Source organism: Geospiza fortis, unplaced genomic scaffold (assembly GCF_000277835.1).
Source record: "Geospiza fortis unplaced genomic scaffold, GeoFor_1.0 scaffold118, whole genome shotgun sequence".
In the NCBI taxonomy this organism is placed as follows: Eukaryota; Metazoa; Chordata; class Aves; order Passeriformes; family Thraupidae; genus Geospiza; species Geospiza fortis.
The window spans coordinates 144,033-161,544 of NW_005054380.1; the positions used below are offsets into that span (position 1 = coordinate 144,033).

The 17,512-nt window shown below is 41.2% G+C and overlaps 1 protein-coding gene across 1 annotated transcript in view; it reads left to right on the plus strand.

The window, feature by feature from the left end:
• The window catches only part of STAG1 (stromal antigen 1), a 113,492-nt gene that overhangs the window by 81,515 nt on the left and 14,465 nt on the right, over positions 1 to 17,512 (plus strand). Inside the window, exons 17-25 of the mRNA XM_005425032.3 lie at positions 1,392 to 1,484; positions 1,609 to 1,698; positions 1,878 to 2,081; positions 3,291 to 3,361; positions 6,340 to 6,427; positions 7,632 to 7,712; positions 13,465 to 13,557; positions 16,098 to 16,272; positions 17,019 to 17,158. Coding sequence (XP_005425089.1) covers positions 1,392 to 1,484; positions 1,609 to 1,698; positions 1,878 to 2,081; positions 3,291 to 3,361; positions 6,340 to 6,427; positions 7,632 to 7,712; positions 13,465 to 13,557; positions 16,098 to 16,272; positions 17,019 to 17,158 — 1,035 coding nt within the window. The remainder of the gene's footprint in view (positions 1 to 1,391; positions 1,485 to 1,608; positions 1,699 to 1,877; positions 2,082 to 3,290; positions 3,362 to 6,339; positions 6,428 to 7,631; positions 7,713 to 13,464; positions 13,558 to 16,097; positions 16,273 to 17,018; positions 17,159 to 17,512) is intronic.

Here is a 17,512-nt window from a genome sequence, read left to right on the forward strand (position 1 = left end):
TGAGAAAGAGAAAATACCTGGAGAGATCTAGAGCTCAATTCACTGAAGTTCAGCAAATTGCTTAGTCTTAAGTTTTCAATGTCTGTATTTGGAGCTAAAGAAAACAGATCAGTAAAACAAATTCCACCTTCTGAAGGATGATCAAAAGAGCCTGGAAGTCATGCTGGGGACACAGATCAATTCTCAGTGCCAGGGAACAGCCGTATTTGGTCCCCAGAACACGACTGGGCTGTCAGGGTTGGGATTCTGACCTGGTTTTGCACTGCTCTGAGCTTGGCTGGTGCTGCCCTGGTGGGTGTGCAGGGCCTGAGGCTGCTCTGGAGCCATCTCTGCACCTTGCACTGTGCAAGTGGTGTCCTGTCCTGGTTGCTGATCCATTCTCCCCCACTTCCACGGCTGTTTCGGGTTCCTGCTGGCACAGTGCCTGGCATCCAGGCACATGCCTTGTGTCCAGCTGCTCCTCCTCCCTCGCAGAGCCATGTAGAAGTGACACTTGGCTTTTGCTTCTTTTCACTTAGACCATGAGTTGTGGGATGGTAACTGCTGGGTTCTCTGCCTTGTCCCTGGAGATTCATCCTATCTCATGATCCCACCAACTTCTTCTCTGAGTTGAAAGGGAACAGATTTCTAATTAAGCTCTCACCTTCTTGTGAAATAGTTTCTCCTCTGACTTTACCTTGTAACCTTTACTGTGCAGTCTGGCTGATTGGCTACATGTGAATCATTAGCTAACTTGAGTATTTTATTATCATTGTTTGTTCTCAAAAGTATTAACTTCCTTCCTAAGCCAGGAAGCCAAATCTAAGCTTTGATAGAGCATGCTGGTTTGATTATTGTGTCTCTGTTCAAGGGGGTTTTGTTCTCACAGCATTAGTGCTTCAGTACCTCGCTGTAAACTTGGATGTACGTTCTCACTGAGAATTCCATTCCATTTAGAGAGGAGGCCCTGAATCTGCTAATGAAAATCATTGTTACAGTGTGGTTTGGTTTTGGTTTTCTTAATTATACTTCAGTTTGCCCTGAGGTCTTACATTAACACTTGGTTTAATGTGTGAAAGCCAGAGTTCAGTGGAGTTGGAAGCAAGAGCAAAAATTCCACTGACTGGTATTATATTTGAATTTTAATCCTAAAAAGATGTTGATGTGTGGAGACAATGTCATACTGGGTGATACAGTATTTTCCTTTTCAATCACAGCTGCTTAGGACACACAGTCCTCTCTCTTTAATCACTCTTCAGCCCAAATGAGTTTTGAGTTTTTTATTCCCTCCTCATTTGATTTATTAAAAAATACACTTGCATGGGTTTTTGTTTGTAATACAATGTTTAGAAAGCTAATGAATGCTATATGCAGAAAATGTTTTTACTGTAGTTCTGTTTGATCACTTCCAGGTCTTGACAGCAAAAGAAAGAAAAACTCAGATAGATGACAGAAATAAATTGACTGAGCATTTCATTATTGCACTTCCCATGCTGCTATCAAAGGTACAGTTTTCAACAAAATAAATCTTTCACTGGGATTTACAGCTGTCTTTAAACTTTCTCATTCTGCAGTGCAGGAGTTTATTTTTACTTCCCTGTTGTTTGTTTTGTTGCCATGATGTTCCAGTATTCCGCTGATGCCGAGAAGGTTGCAAACCTCCTGCAAATCCCTCAGTACTTTGACCTGGAAATCTACAGCACAGGCAGAATGGAAAAGGTATTGTGCCTTGGCCAGGAGGTATGGCTGCTCTCAGGTGTGACCCCTGTTCAGCCCCACAGTGCTGTGCTTTTGTTTGGCACGTGAGCAGTGCAGCCTTGGGTGGGTGTTCTGGCAGCGGCTTTGCTCAGTGTCATTGTCCCATTGAGGGAGAGCTGAAGTTCTTTTCTGCACTGCAGCATCTGGATGCCTTACTGAAGCAGATTAAGTTTGTTGTGGAAAAGCATGTGGAATCAGATGTTTTGGAAGCCTGCAGCAAAACCTACAGCATCCTCTGCAGTGAGGAATACACCATCCAAAACAGAGTTGACATAGCCCACAGCCAACTTATTGATGAATTTGTGGATCGATTCAACCATTCTGTCGAGGATCTACTGCAGGAGGTTTGTTTTCTTAAAATTGTTGAGCTGTCTAAAATATGGGAGGATAAGCTACAGAAAAACATTCTTGGCAAGCCATGAAATGACCCATCTGAAGATGTAGTGCAACAACAGCTATTTCGTAATTATTTGGAGCCACTTCTCCCTGTGGAAAGTCCCTTACGGTAGCCATTAAGCCTCCAAATCATTGGTGGTGTAAAACAAGACTTTGGGACAATCCTGCTTCTGAAAATTTAGTTGAGTATTAAAACAGTCCACATAAGGAATTAAGTGGATGAATGGGTGAAAGATGATGAAAAATGCAGAGGAAGTTGTATTTACATTAATGTTTTTAGTGATTCCCGTAGTCCCAGATGCATATGTAGGCAGCAAAATCGAGATTGGATTATGCTTTGAATAGAAGAGAGGATTTAAGAAAATATGTATAATGTCATGTTAAAAGAGTCCTGGAAAGAGTAAAAGATACAGATCTGAAACAGGAAGAATGAGAACAGCAGCAAGGATTTAAAATTATGGCCTTTGTGATACTCTTTTTTAGGTGATACTTGTTTGAATAATTTATTTTAATAAGTCTATTTCATCATTTTAAAGACATTTTAAATTTTAAAAATTACATACTGCTGCTTAAGCAATTCTCTGGGCTGATAATGAGAGAAACACTGATTGACAATTGCATCTGAAGGTGGGAAGATGTTTTAATTGTTAGGTTTTTAGATGGAAAAGAAATTATCAAAGTGAGATGGAGAAGAATTGTTGCAAGTGGGTTTTTTATTTTAGAAAATTGCTGGAAAAATTAGGGTTGACAATACCTTATTTTCACTTGATTCACTAAGGGAATTTGCTGTTTAGTTTACACAGAATTCTAAAATTGTGTTGTAGCATGTTCATCAGCTAGTGATTAAAGCTGGTGGTTCAGTCCTTTTTGTAAAATAAGATAGAACTCAGATTTTGATCTTGGGAATGATTTCTATTGCTGAAAGATACCGGTTTGGATATTAAAACAGTGATAATGCTGAATATTGTCAGATGATCTTGCTTGTTTTTTAGTGCTGTGCAGTGGCTACTTAAATATTATGGAATCTACATAAAAGTCACTGGATTGGAGACAGTTTTTCATATCAGTATAAACTCCTAAGAAGCTGCTCCTGCCTGTGCAGTAATGTACTGGGCTGAATTGCTGGGCTCTCCTCATGGATTGCCTTTCCTTTGCAGGGAGAAGAAGCTGATGATGATGACATATACAATGTGCTCTCCACACTGAAGAGGTTGACATCTTTTCACAAGTAGGTGGTGCCTTCCCTCACAAATTTGTGATGTTAATTTTATCCTTTCAGTGAGTATCAGCAGTGTCAGGTGTGGGAAATTGAGAAAACACATGGCCTGAAATCTGAAGTGGAGATGGAGGAGTGACTGGTAGTGTTTGTCAGTAGAAGTGTTTGGGTTGATCTGGGTCCTTGCTCAGTTCGTGCCATGACCTTTGCAGATGGGATTTGCAAGTGGCACCCCCTCCCTTGCACCCAGCGCTCTTACAGCCATGAGTAAATTACTGCAGGTCCTGCTCCCCTACATGGCACAGCCAGGGCACAAGGGATATTGTGCTTTGGGCATCAGCTTAGGGAGCCTACAGGAAGCTGTTTCTCAATGCCTTTGAGCTACTTCTCCTAAAATTATAGAATTAGTTACTAGTAGCTATAATAATAGTTTACGGTGAGAGCCTGGAAGATGCATTTTCTTCCTGCAGTTGAATGTTGGCCAAATTTCCCTGTGTGGATTGCACAGAATCTCCCTCACCAGGCACAAATCAGCTTTTCAGGTTCCTGCTGCTCTCAGACCTATAGGCATCCTCAGCATGTGCAGAGCAACCTGGAGAACTTCACTGGAACTGTGAATTCTGGAGCGCAGCACAAAGGCCTGATCTTCCCTCTAACTGCAGGAAGCACTTGCTCCTGTCAGCATGAGAGAAAGCTGCATGTGCAGGTGGCAGAGAGCCACAAATCATTTCTTCCTTATCACAGTGTGGGAGTGATGCTAAATGAAACCTCATTAGAGAAATCAGACTGTATCAGTAGCACAACTGCTCAAAGCCCAAGGTACAGCTTCCCTCTCTTTGTGCGTCTTGAAGAAGTGAAGCAGTTTGGTGAGTGGAAAGGTCACTTTTTGGAAAAGAAACTTTTCTAAGCTGTTTTATGCCACATTTGAGAAACACCATGAAACTGGTACCTTTACTTCATCTGCCTCTTGTCTGGCAAAAATGTGCTCCAGCAGACAGGGCTGTCCATAAGAATTAAAAGAAACCTTGGATGAAATACTGGAACTTGTTTTCTGAAATCCATGAAGAGTCTGACATGGAAGGAACTAAGGGAAAATTCTGTATTGTGTGAATTTTCTTCCTAAACCTCTGTGGAGAATTGTGTGGTGTCCAAGATGCCTTTCTAACTATGGCTAACTACGGTTTTGATGGCTAAGTAGCTCAAAAGAGATAAAGAGGTACCAGGATATGCCTAACTGTGATGTGGAGGCTCTGCTTTAAGGAAGTTTCAATTGAAAGGCCGTGTGTAAGTTGTACATCGTTAGAATTTTTCAGCTCTGGAAGCTGAAGAGCCCTTCCTGAGCTCAGCTGTGTAAGGCAGAGGGCAGGGAGCTGAGTGTCCCCAGCTGTGAGGACATGGCCCCTGTGCTGCCTGATGGGGAACTTCTGAACTGAAAAGGCAGGAATGAGACCGTTTTTCCTTTGATATTCTCTGTAGGATAATCGGTGCAGGTATCTGCCTCTGCACACCAAGGAGACTTTACTGCTTTAATTACAGTGCTGTAATTAAGGAAGTACCACTCTGCCTTGCTGGCAACCCTGTGATTTATGGAAGCAGCGTCTCTGTGCTAAATATCTTCAGTCAGAGGCAGCTCTCTGGCAGTCTCTAATTTATCTATGAAATATTTTATTTTAGTACCTCAAAGACCATCTAAGGCTGCAAAATATTTTTTACATTTTTACATTTTTAGTTCCAATATTTTTTTTTAAGTTTTTCTGTTCTTCTCTTCGTGGATTTGAACTGGAAGTTAACGTGCACCTTGGCTTTAGTGGCCCAGCCCTGGAGTGCACAGGGCACTCTGATGGTTGTTTTTCTAGGAAGCTCTTACCAGTGCCATTTTCCAGGGTTGTCTTGCTCCACCATGGGAGGTGTTTCATGGCAGAGCTTCCAAAAGGACCTGGGTATTGCCAGTACTGAGTTCAGCCTCTGTCCCTTTTGGAACTAGAGAGTTTTTCCTTCTGGCTGAGCAGGGCAGTTAATGGTTTGACCCAGGGCAGGTACAGGGGTGCGAGGAGTGAGCTTGGCTGGGTGATCCAGGTGCTGGGATGAGTCAGATGCAAGAGGCTGCTGCATCCAGTTGAGACTCCCAATTCAGTCTCAGTATCCCTCCTTCCAGGTGAGCACTTCCATCAGCAAGTTTCTGATTATTCTGAGCTGGCTTGCTCTTTTATAGACATATTATAAACTCAAAATCATCTCAGTTTATTTTCACTGCAGAAAAGTGTTTTAAACCTAAATTTACTTGCTGAGAGAGTATTTTTGTCTTTCAGGCAACCTGATGTTTTTCAGTTTCTTCTGTATTTCTCACTTCTCTATTAACAAGCCATTTCATGATCTGTTGAGGTCTGTAAGGCTACAGCCTTACAGAGTATTTGTCCCTAATGTCATTTTTATTCCTCTCACTGATGAAATCAGGTTGGTGCAACTGAAATGTGGAACAGTGGGATGGCAGCCACCATCTCTATCTCATGTCCATGTGTTATCATATGGTCTCACTTCAGATATTCAGGGTATTTATATCTAGTGGTCATGTGTATTATTTTTTTCCAAATGAGACAGTAGAAAAATATGCAATTTCATTTTGCTTAAAGCCATTTTTATTCAGTAGATATTGATACAGCTTGGCTGTAATTTCTGCTGCAATGCCAGGGAAGGGTTTTCTGGAGTTCTGTCAATGTTTCCAAAAGAGGAAAAATAACTTAGAGAGAGAAAGAGCAGCTATGCTTAAGTAGCCTTTATAGGTGTATGGTATGGAGAGAGTTTATGTGCTCCCTAAAAAAATCCCATGTAGTAAAACATTTTTCCTGTATTATCAGAAAGCCTGACTTGTGCTTTTAGCGTGGAGTGAGCTGCTGGGCAGCTGCTTGGTCAGCTGTGGAAAACACCAAAGCTCTCTGGGCTGGGGGTTCTGAAGAACACAATTAATCCCGCTTGATTTTCTCTCGTTCCAGTGCTCATGATCTGACCAAATGGGATCTGTTCAGTAACTGCTACAGATTGCTGAGGACTGGAATTGAACACGGAGCTATGCCAGAACAGGTACCCTTAAGAGCACCTGCACTGCATCTGTAAAGTTGGGAGTAGCTGATATTCTGACTCTGAAAAGCAGTGCATCAATCCTGATGTTTACACTGAAACCCAGCATTGTAAGCCTTGGCTGCAGTTAGAATGATCACAAATGATTATTGTGCATTGAAGGTAAGATGAAGCTTAGGAAAACCAGGAAACTAGAACATCCTAGTGGAGTTCTTTTAGTGAGCACATCTTGGACTTTATTTCCTCAGAGTTGTTTTTGTTCTCATGGATGAGCACAGGAACCATCTCATGTATCTCCCAAGATTCCTGTTTAAACTGCAGAATTCCTACTTCAGCATTTAAATATTTTAAGTTTTGATTTGGTTTCAGTTAGAAGCCAGTTGTTAATTCTAACTCAGCTTCATTTAGAAAAAATAAATTCTCATTAAATTCTGAATAAGAATTTTGTAGAAAGGACCCTAAGAGGAGGCATTGCCATGCAGTGTGTGAAAGTCCTCTCTCTGCACTTGCTGCTTCATGGTGGAGTTGTTCTACTGGAGGGACAGGGCTGGCAGATAAAACCTGTCCCTGCAGCTGCCAGCCATCCTCAGTTCCTGGGTCTGACAGTGTGTGGCTCTCCAAATGCCTCCGTAAGATTTTAGGGGAAAGGTCCTGAAATCTGAGCTCTGCTCAGTATTTCTTCCTGCAGGCCACCCTGAGGAGTTTGGCAGTTGTAGCACCTCCTCTGGATTTGAACTCTTCAGGAGACGCTGTGGATGCTTGTATATGACCCTGGTCTTCTCCATGGGACAAGTTGTATTTTCTCCCTTTTTTTTCGCAAATGGGCTACATGTTCATTTGCCAGTTGAGCAGATTTCCATGCTGTTTAATAGTGAAGCCAGGTATAGAGATATTTCAACAGATGCTTTTGATCTGAGAGATGTAGGTGTTGGGTTGTACTTCTGTCACACTGTGACATCCCCTCCTGCTGTATCCCAGTGCAGATTTCTGGTGTTTCCCAGCATTTACACCATATTTTTTACCTCTAGTAGGCTGATTTCTTATTGCACCAAACCAACCAAGGGAAAACTTGATACCCTTGAAAATAAAAAGTGCTAAGAGCTGCTCCTGTCTTTTCAGCACAAAATGCCTGATAGATTTTCCATACACTTCCTGCTGTGCCTGCTGTTAGCAGCGTGCTGAGATTCTGTGTGTTCTTGTGTTACAGATCGTTGTCCAAGCACTGCAGTGTTCCCACTACTCCATTCTATGGCAGCTGGTGAAAATCACTGAGGGCTCCCCTTCCAAAGTAAGTGGCTACTTGATCAAACAGATTTTACTGACAGGACACAACTTACTTAGAAAGGTGTTACACCTGATTTCTTTGTAACTTCCGTTCTTGCCATCGTTTGTTGTCATTTATAACATATAAAATGTTGCTGTTCAGATTTGTTCTGCGTTTCAGGATCTATTTAACATCATGCATATGTCTAAGCAATGTAAATAGCTTTTATCAGGATTTTATAGCAGCTGATTATTATATTTTTATTGCTGAGGATAATTAACACACTTTATTGTGAGGGCTGCAGTTTGCATGGCTGATAAGGAATGTTGACATGAGCAGTTGTGAGCAATACTGTTGATCTGTAGACCACAGATAACTTAATCTTGGTGTGATAAGTTTCTTTGCTTACTCTCGAATTACAGCCTTTATGTTGCAATAGAAGTGGCAGGGCACTGGAAGTAAGAATTGCTAATAAAAAGCAAATGCACACAAAGTATGGTCAGGACAAGGTGACATGTGACTTTTCCAGGACCTTTTCTTAGCTCTTTTCTCAGTCAGAGGCCAGCATCCTGTTTTTTCAGAGCTTATTCAAAAGTAATACATCAAATTAAAATGACATGAAAACAGAAGTGATAATTGTACTTCTCCATCAGCATCAAAAAGGTAAAGATGTTATATTGAAGTGCTACAAGACCTCCAAAGGGTCACTCCAGAATGACCATGCCAAATAGAAGTCAGTTTGGCTTTGCCCCATGAAAATCGTAATTACTGTCACCTAGAGAACTCTTAGCAATTTCTTGTTTGGGGTTCCACCCCAGCCTCTACAAAATGAGTTTTGTGCATGCTTAGTTCCAGGGAAGTCCAGCATTAGTGGCCTGCAGCTCTTCAGAGAGGCAGCAGCCTCAGCTGAGGGCAAAGAGACAACTACAGACCTGCTGTGGCTGGAGCATTTTGCTATCAAACTTTCCTCTCTAGTTTGTTCACTGTGAAAATAGATCTGATCTGCACTGTATCTGGTATTTCATCCATTGGGAAATCATTTTGCCCATAGCTGGTTTATAAGTCATTATTTAGGCTTAGAAATTGGTAGACATTAAAGGGCACCTTTGTCTACCTGAACTTGTAAGGTTTAGGTAGACAAAGGCATTAACAGAAGCATCTCAGAATTAAAAACATTTATTTCATGGGTATTTTTGAAGTATTCAGCCTTTTACAGCAACATTTCTGGCACAGTAGTTTAATATGTAGGTCCATGAAGGTTTCTAGGGCTACTTTGCTGTTTCTAGAATGATCTCAGGGCAGAGAGGGGTGATGGTGTGCAGCTTCACGTGGCATCTTTAGTAGACCAATGAATATAGCTGCCAGAAGTAGAGAGTCTTTTGGACTCACAAGCCTTTCAGGTTTGAGATAAAAACAGATTACAAAGCAAAAGACCAGCTGAAAGCAATTGCTTGGTTTCTATTTAGATACAAATCAGGTAAACTCTGACAGGGGAGGAAAAGGAGGGGTGAGAGCAGGGAGGGGAGAGCCAGTAACAGAGTTAGGAGGAGAATTAGTGGGGAAGGAAGGAAGTTAAAGATGAAAATGGAGAGAAGAGAATTTATAATATGTCATAAAACTAATCTTAAGTCTTTGTTTTTCTATATCCCATAGATTTATGAATTTTTGTTCTCAGGCTCATGTTTCAAAGATAATCTTTTAGCTTTCCCTTGAACAGTCAGACTGAGAGGTCAGAGATGGAGGAATTGATTTGTAAGAAATGTTCATCTGCTGCCAGCTGGGTCATTTGTGTGACCTCATGCTGGCAGTGGTAGCTGCTCTGTTTCACCTCATGAGGTCCCATTTCAGCAGTCAATGCACAGGATGAACCTATAGGAGCATTTTGGAGTTGTAAGTACAGGAATAAAAGATGGAAACAAGTACAAGTATCTTGGCAAGTTTTACATTTGTTGTTTCATGTGTACTTTGCATCCATCAGGTGCACCTTTTATTGCAGGGAGTTTGCAGGTGGGATGGGGAATTCTGGCAAGGTTTCCTTCAAAGTGATTTCTTTGGCTACAGTTCAGAATTGCTTGGTAATTTTTGTATCTTGTATTGATTCTGTAGTGGAGTCTTACTTGACAACCATAGGCATACCTTGGAGCATAGTCATTTTGGAATGAAGTTATTTTTTGTCTGGTGTTCAAATGGCTTCCAAAATACATCTCTGTCCTGAAAGAGCTGCCCTTGTTTAGGAACTGTCCTGGGCATTATGGCCAAGCCGGGACACATTAATTGCTGTGTGAGGGGTACCTCATGTTCCAGCTGTTGGGCATGTTCTGGATCATGGCTCCCGACCTGATCCAGCTGTTTTGGATTGGAGCCTCCATGTGTGGCAGGGAAAAACTCAACGCTTGTCGTTTAAATCTAATTAGGATCAAATCAGCTCATTGATTTATTAACAGCACATAATTGACCTACAGCCAGTGCCACACAGCTCCAGGATAACTATCAGCTCTACAGAATACAGAATCAGAATATTGGACATTTCTAAAATATTAATGAACACCTACAAATTCCAAACTTGCCTTCCAGCTAGTCACAGGTTACTGAAGTCTCCTCCCCAGGTTACACACAAAGAGCTCTTGTTTCTCCAGGCTGTTACCAGGGGATGAAATGCCCCTCACTGTTCAATATCATGTATAAATAGAGCCAAAGGGAGTATATTTGATACATTTTTATCAGCATAAAAATGAATCAAAGACATTTTAGCAGAAGGATGATAATTAATGATTATTTGAAGTATTAAGAAAGTCCAAGTTCTCTGCCCAACAACAAAGATTTTACCAGTTTAAATACAGCAGAGAGTTGGGGCAGAGTTATTTTGAAACACTTCTTCAAGCTAGCCTGTGGAGAGAAGGGTGTCCTGTGGAGTCATCTTGGTGTCTAAAATCTGAAAGGAAAAATTGATCACTGAAAGGAAGGCTGCAGCAGGTATGAATGAAATGTGTAAACTTTGAAATCTCCACAGTCTGATGTTGTAACCTTTGGTCTCCCTCTGTCCATATTCAGTGGAGGCTGAGGCTGTGGGGCTGTTTGTGCAAACTGGTGCTCTTTGGGGTAACCAGCACTGTACTAGGGGGAGAAAGCTCATCCTCCATAGCTTGTGGAGCAGCCTGTTGTAGCCTGGAGGAAAACTCCTCAGGTGGAAAGGGGTTTGAGGGTGATTCTGAGGGAAACTGGTAATTTCTCCCCTGGGGTTCTCTCTGTCAGTCTGGGGGAGCAGGTACAGTCCTGAGGCAGGAGACTTGGGGATTGGAGCAGACATTTGTTTCCACCTGGATTTCTTCAGCCATGTCCCAGGTGCCCAGGACATTGTACTGTGCACTGTGTGTGTATGTACTGAGAAGGAAATACTTGCAGAACAATAGAGTTCTAAAACTTAGAACAGTAAAAATAAAGCATGACTCAAGCAAACATTGAGAGGCAAGACAGAGGTCAGCCAGTTGTGAGTGAGCAGCAGCCAGAGTAGCCAAATGCTTGGCTATGAGAGTGTGATTAGTGGGCAGAGGACTTAGGAGACCTGATTTAAAAAGGGGTTTCAAGAACAATGTGGTGACTTGGTGACTTTTCATATTTATATGGGCATGATGACAGAAGGCACAAAAAGCTAAAAGGAAGAAAAAAGTCACGAGGTACAAAAGGTTGGACCATTTTCCACAGTTGGAGTGGAAGCTAAGGGTTCTTCAACCCTGTGAAGTTGAAGTTAATACTGCAAATAATAAGTACTTTAGAGGAAAAGCAGTGAGCATACAGGGAGAAGAGGATGGGGTTTGGGTGATGAACATAGCAAAAGCACAGCATTTTAAAATTACTTCAATGGAAAAAACAAGCTTTAATTTAAAGCTAGAAAGTACGTGAAGAATTGTAGACATGAGTCTTTTGAGCACCTGGTTTGGGTTTGGGTGGTGGCAGAGACTCCAGTCCTTGCTTTCAGCAGCTCGTTCTTGTTCCTGCCATGGAGCTGTTCAATTGCAGAGTTGTGACCCTATGGTTTTGCCTAACAGCCAACAGAATGATTAAATGGTTTCATATCAGCTTTTCTGCTGAAGGCAGATCAGGTAATCACACCTCAAGAGCCTGGGCTGTGCACTCCAGAATGCTCAAAGACTTGGAAATCTAATTCTGTTTTTTTCTTCTCATTTTCTCTGTTGAAAAAAATCCCTACTCTTCAGTAGTCTGGGGATTTCTCCAAGCTCAGAAAAGTTCGAGATGGCTCCACTGCACTGTTCAGCTGGGCTTTCTCCTGCTGTCTGTGACTTTGCAATATGAATCTCTATCATGCTATCTGTCAGGAGAGAGGGTAATAAATACCATGTACCTGCTTGTTAGTTACTTTGACAGAAAGAAAAATGGGAGACACACTTATTCCCTTTTTAACCTGTATGTAGGTTTTAGTTTCTCTGTTCAATTCATGAACATCTAAATGGAAGGTAATTGCAATAGAAAGTAGAAAGCAATTCCAGTGCTTGCAGGGGTAAATCAGGTGATTTGTAACAGTGAACTGATAAGCCTGGCATCAGTCCTAGGTAGAATCTTGGAGTGGGAGATAGAAAACACAGTTGGTACAAAGCTGAAGGGCCAACAGCTAAGATTGGAACAAACACATCCATTTCTTATTGACAAGATTGCATTTTTGACTGAGAAGAAAATCAATTGAAACACCAGTGTATCTAAGACATTAATACCACATTGCATTTTAGGTGCATGTTTGGATTTAATGTAACTCATATTCAATAGCTCAAAACTGATCCATATATGAAAGAAAAAATGTGAATAATCCTTGCATAGTGGAATAATTTCTGATGCATTCTGGCAGAGATCTGTTCTCTCCTAATAAAAGGGTCGTTTTTATCAGTCATCTGGGAAGGCCCTGAAAATGGGGATGATGTCGATCAATTGGCGAACAAAACACAATTTAAAATTTTTTAAAAGAAGCATCTTAATGCTGCCAAATGAAAGGTTTATATTCAGGAAAAAAGAGGGGTGATTAATGGCAAGTTGTGGATTAGAACAGAGCAGAACTGTCTTAGAGATTCTGTAATGGCAGGGTAATGCAGTGGCACCATGGCTGCATCATCAGAGAAAAACTGCTCAGGAATAGGAAGGTGAGGGAGTGCACAGACCTTGAGTGTCCATATCAGCAAACTCCACTCACTCCATTGGAAGTGATGAGAAATCCAGAGCTTTGGGAACACTCTGGGTGCTTGGGCACGCTGGCAGTCCTGTGTTGTGCTGTGAACCAGCACAGGGAGAACATATGGACCACAAAAAGGCTCTGCAGTAAACACAGAACAGCGAGAGCTCGTGGCAGGAAGCACAAGAAAAGCTAAAACCAGAACTGAGACACATGGGCTGAACAGCATCAGTAAAACATTTCAGCAGGGAAAACATTGCATGGGCATTTTGTAGGTTCTTCACATTGCTTGGAGGTTGTTCTGCAGGACATTGCCTCTTGAGAGGGCTGTCCTGGGGAAGGTCTGCAGAGCAGGGGCCAGCTATCCTGCTGTGAATTTATCTCATTTCATTTCATTTGGGGTTCTTGTTTTCTTCTTGGTGATTGGTTCATCATCACTGTGAAACCAAGGGACTGTTTCTGTGTATGTTCTTTTTGAATAGCTCATTTCTTTCACAGCTTTTTGTACAATGTATGAAATCACCACCATTTCTTTATTTTGCTTCCTCCGAGAAACTTCTTACTAATTTTTATATACTTTTTTTTTAATCTTTATTCCAGGAGGACTTGTTGGTATTGAGGAAAACTGTGAAATCCTTCCTGGCTGTCTGCCAGCAGTGTCTATCAAATGTCAACACTCCAGTCAAAGAACAGGTAATGTCTGACTCTTAGAAAAGTGTGAGTATTAAATTGTAGTAAAACTCAAGACAACACTACATCAAACTTAAAGTAAAATAATCTGTGCTCCTGTCTAAATAAATCTGAGCAAGCAGCCCAGAAGACCAGCTGTATTAACAGAACTTCCAAAGCACAGCTCAGAACAAATTAACTTTTGATTAACAGTGAGTAAGGATTACCTGGATGCTCAGGCTCATCTCCAGCCCTCGTGACTTCAGGCATCCAACTCAGTCACCTCAGATGAAAGACTTTTCCTGCAGACACTGCATTAAAAGATGGAAATAGGCACTTTTGGAGGGTGACTGAGACCTCAAATGGGCTGAATATTTTTGGATTTTTTCCCATTGAATCAAATTTGTTGAAATAATTAAAATTTTTGTTGAAATAATTAAATCTGTCTCTGCAGGACACAGTAGCTGGTTTGTTAGCTGAGGTTATGTGAATATACACTGATTTATGTCAGTGACATTTGTCTACAAATGGCATTTCTATCAGACCTCCCCAGATTTTGTAGAGTATAACTAATAACTGGCCTGGGTTTTTTGCCTGTGGTATTTAAAAGATAATACTTCTTAAAAGACACTTTTATTTCTTTGAAAGATAGCTCTGCTTGGCATTTACTCTCTGTTCTTCAGATTGCTAAATATAAACATTAAATGCTCAGAGATGTCAGTAGTTTATGTATTTCTAAAAGACTTGTGTGTCATTGGCTTCCAGCTGATTTTACATTAGTAATTGTTTTTTAAAATTCAGAGTAGTTACTCTTGACATATTATATTAATATTGTATAATGTGAAAATATCTTCTAGCTCCATGCAAATACCTCCCAGCTCAAGCTGGACCTGCCATCCTTCCTGCCTCGGCAAATAGCAAATGTTCCTTCCCATTCCTGCAGTGGGTTTCTTCTTGAGGTGTATTAACATGGGTTTGTTCTCTTCTTGCCAGTCGCCAAAAGGGTTTCTTTGTTGATAATTTAAACTTTCTTTAGAAGCTCCTTTGCAGTTCCCATTTGTGGGGAAGTTTTCAAGCCTCAGCCAGACAAACCCACGCCCAGGCAGGCCCAGAGAGAGTGAGTGTCCTGGGCAGAGTAGGCTGGAGACTCCAGGGACCCATTCCAGCTGACTCCTCTATGTTTTGCTTTTGTTTTCTTCCTTAAAAAGTATATTTCTGTGAGTGCAGGACTGCTACTTATTGCTTTTGTTTTACTGGATTTTTTTGAGAATTTTGTGCAAATTGTGTCCCTACCATACTTGATCCTTGTTCCAGACATTCTTTCCAGACAAAGTTGATGTCCATATCAAAGGAAGAAAAAATGTATGAAGTATTTAGAGAAACAAGACTGAAACATTTCAACTTTTCCATGAGTGTTTGAGGGAAATAAATATCCTGTGACTAAGCCCACTGCTGCCTTTATATTGGACAGAACTCAGCACCAGCAGTGCATTACTCATCTGCTCTTTTTTAGAGGTCTGCATTAGGAAGAGCTTCATTCTGTTGAGTATCAGGGGAGTTTAGAGCAGGTGAGATCATCACTGGAATGAATCACAGCCTTTTGGATAAAAGGGAGAAAAATCCCAAATAGCAACATCTGTTGCTAAGGTCTCAACAGAACGTAGTTTACAATGATTTGTATCTGTTCTTGCCTGAGTGTAGCTCATTCAGATTTTATAACATACTCCCAGAAATAAGGGAGCCACTAGGAAGTTCAGCATTTACAGATTTTATTTTGGAAATTTGTGAAGTTTTCAGAACCTGAGGTTAAAAATAGAGAAGCTATGAAGAAAAAGGCTATGGAAAGGTGCTGAATGTGATCAAATGGGCTGTGAGACACCAGCAGAAGCCATGTGGGGGCAAAGCAGTGTTATTGCCATGCAGGAATGAGCCCTTGGAAGGAAGGAAGGTAGTGACAGCTGCCTTCTTTCCTGTCTCAGGTAAGGAGGGTATATTAGTAATGAGCATAAATCATGGACAATTCTGCCCAGGATGGCTTTTGTCTGATTTGAAAACTGTGCAGACAAACTTGGTTCTTTTTTTGCAAGAGCTTTTGATGAAATTCTGCAGGAATGTCCTTGCTGTGGCTGTTTGTCTGTATTTTTGGGGTCTGACAGTGACTCAGCTTGAATTTTCCCTCGGTGTTGTTCATGTTTTTACTTGTTTGATTTTTTGACTGTTTATCAAAAGAGGTGTGCTCTCTTTACTACAAATTTTGCTGCAGGCCTTGGATCAGAGGTAGATTTAGAGTTCTTTTCCTGGAGAAGAAATGGAAGTTTAATACGGGTCATGTGGGACATGGAGAAGGTAATAACCACAGTTCCTGACCTAGGAACCAAGGGCACAGCATTCCAAAGCAGAGGAAACCATAATGGAAAACTTTTCACAGCACATAAACAGCTCCACCTGAGAACAGTTTAAGAAGCTGTTTAATAATTGCAGGGGATATCTGGAAATTAGATCAGTGGTACCTTATGTTTTCCTTTCTTGACTTTTCACTGCATTCATTCTCTTCTGCCTTGCAGGCTTTCATGCTGCTCTGTGATCTCCTGATGATTTTTAGTCACCAGCTGATGACGGGAGGTCGAGAAGGGCTCCAGCCTTTGGTGTTCAATCCAGACTCAGGCCTCCAGTCAGAACTTCTCAGTTTTGTCATGGATCATGTGTTTATTGACCAAGATGATGAAAATCAGAGCATGGGTATGTTTAGCTTTTTTTCATACCAGACACAGAAGAAAGGAGAAAACAGAATTTTCTGATCAGTTTATTCAGATGTTTTCAGAAGTATTCCTACTTTTTGGAAGGTCACTACTCTGAAGTTTCTTATATAAGTTGTGGAATATGCTTTTATTATATAATAACTATATTTAAGATTTTATTTGTGCAGTTTATTTTTCATTCACAGAGTAAAGCCTTGCATAGGAACTTAATATTTATGGCATTGCCATTCAGTGTTAATGCTTCTTACAACTGGATTTTACTTCCTGTTGTTCAGAGCATTGATTTCACATCTGAAAATCCAAGGCATGCAGAAGTATTGGTGGTTCTGATTTTTCCTTTGTTAAATATTTATAGCTTAATCACATTAATGGAGCCTCTGTGAAGGTTCTGTGTTTGAGAAGTTAAGGAGGAGCATTCAGCAAGAGTTCACTGTAGCCTTTCACAGGCTGTAGGAAATTAATGACTCAGTTTGATGTGGATTATATCCAGGATCTCCTCAGGATTATAGAGAGCAGCTTTGGTGAGTGGTGTGTCATGTACCTAAACTTCCCTGGAAGTTTCCAAGTAGGCAGGACTCAAGACTTACCACCTTTCATTTTAGCTTCTTCTCCAACAATCATTCTTGCTTCATGTTCAAGAATTGATTTTTTTTCTAAAAGCTCCCCTTAGATAATGTTGTTTTAGAACTTAACAGTTACTTACAAAGATTCTGATGATGCTTTCAGAGGGAGATGAAGAAGATGAAGCCAACAAAATAGAAGCTTTACATAAGAGAAGAAACCTTCTGGCTGCCTTTAGCAAGCTGATAATTTATGACATTGTGGACATGCATGCAGCAGCAGATATCTTCAAACATTATATGAAGGTACAGGCCCTGCATCCTCCTGTCCTGACAGAGCCCAGTCTGCAGTGTTAGGGCTTCTGCCAGGACTGTGCTACAGTCCAAACACTCCTGAAAACCTTTTCAGCTTTATTTGATCCTGTGTGGTACTTTTTCCTTTCTAAACAACACCTGGCACTGAGCAGTAGCGAGCTCTGACCTCACCCTCCTTGTAGCACATGTGCTTTAAGGCAGCACCTAAAGCTGCTCCTGAGGTGCTGAGTAATTCCAGAGAGGCTCCACTCTACAGACAGTTTCTTACCCTGCTTCTCAGATCCATCTCTAGAATCCCCAGGAGGTTTTACCTGTTCCATGCCATGTTCCACTGTCACTGTCCCA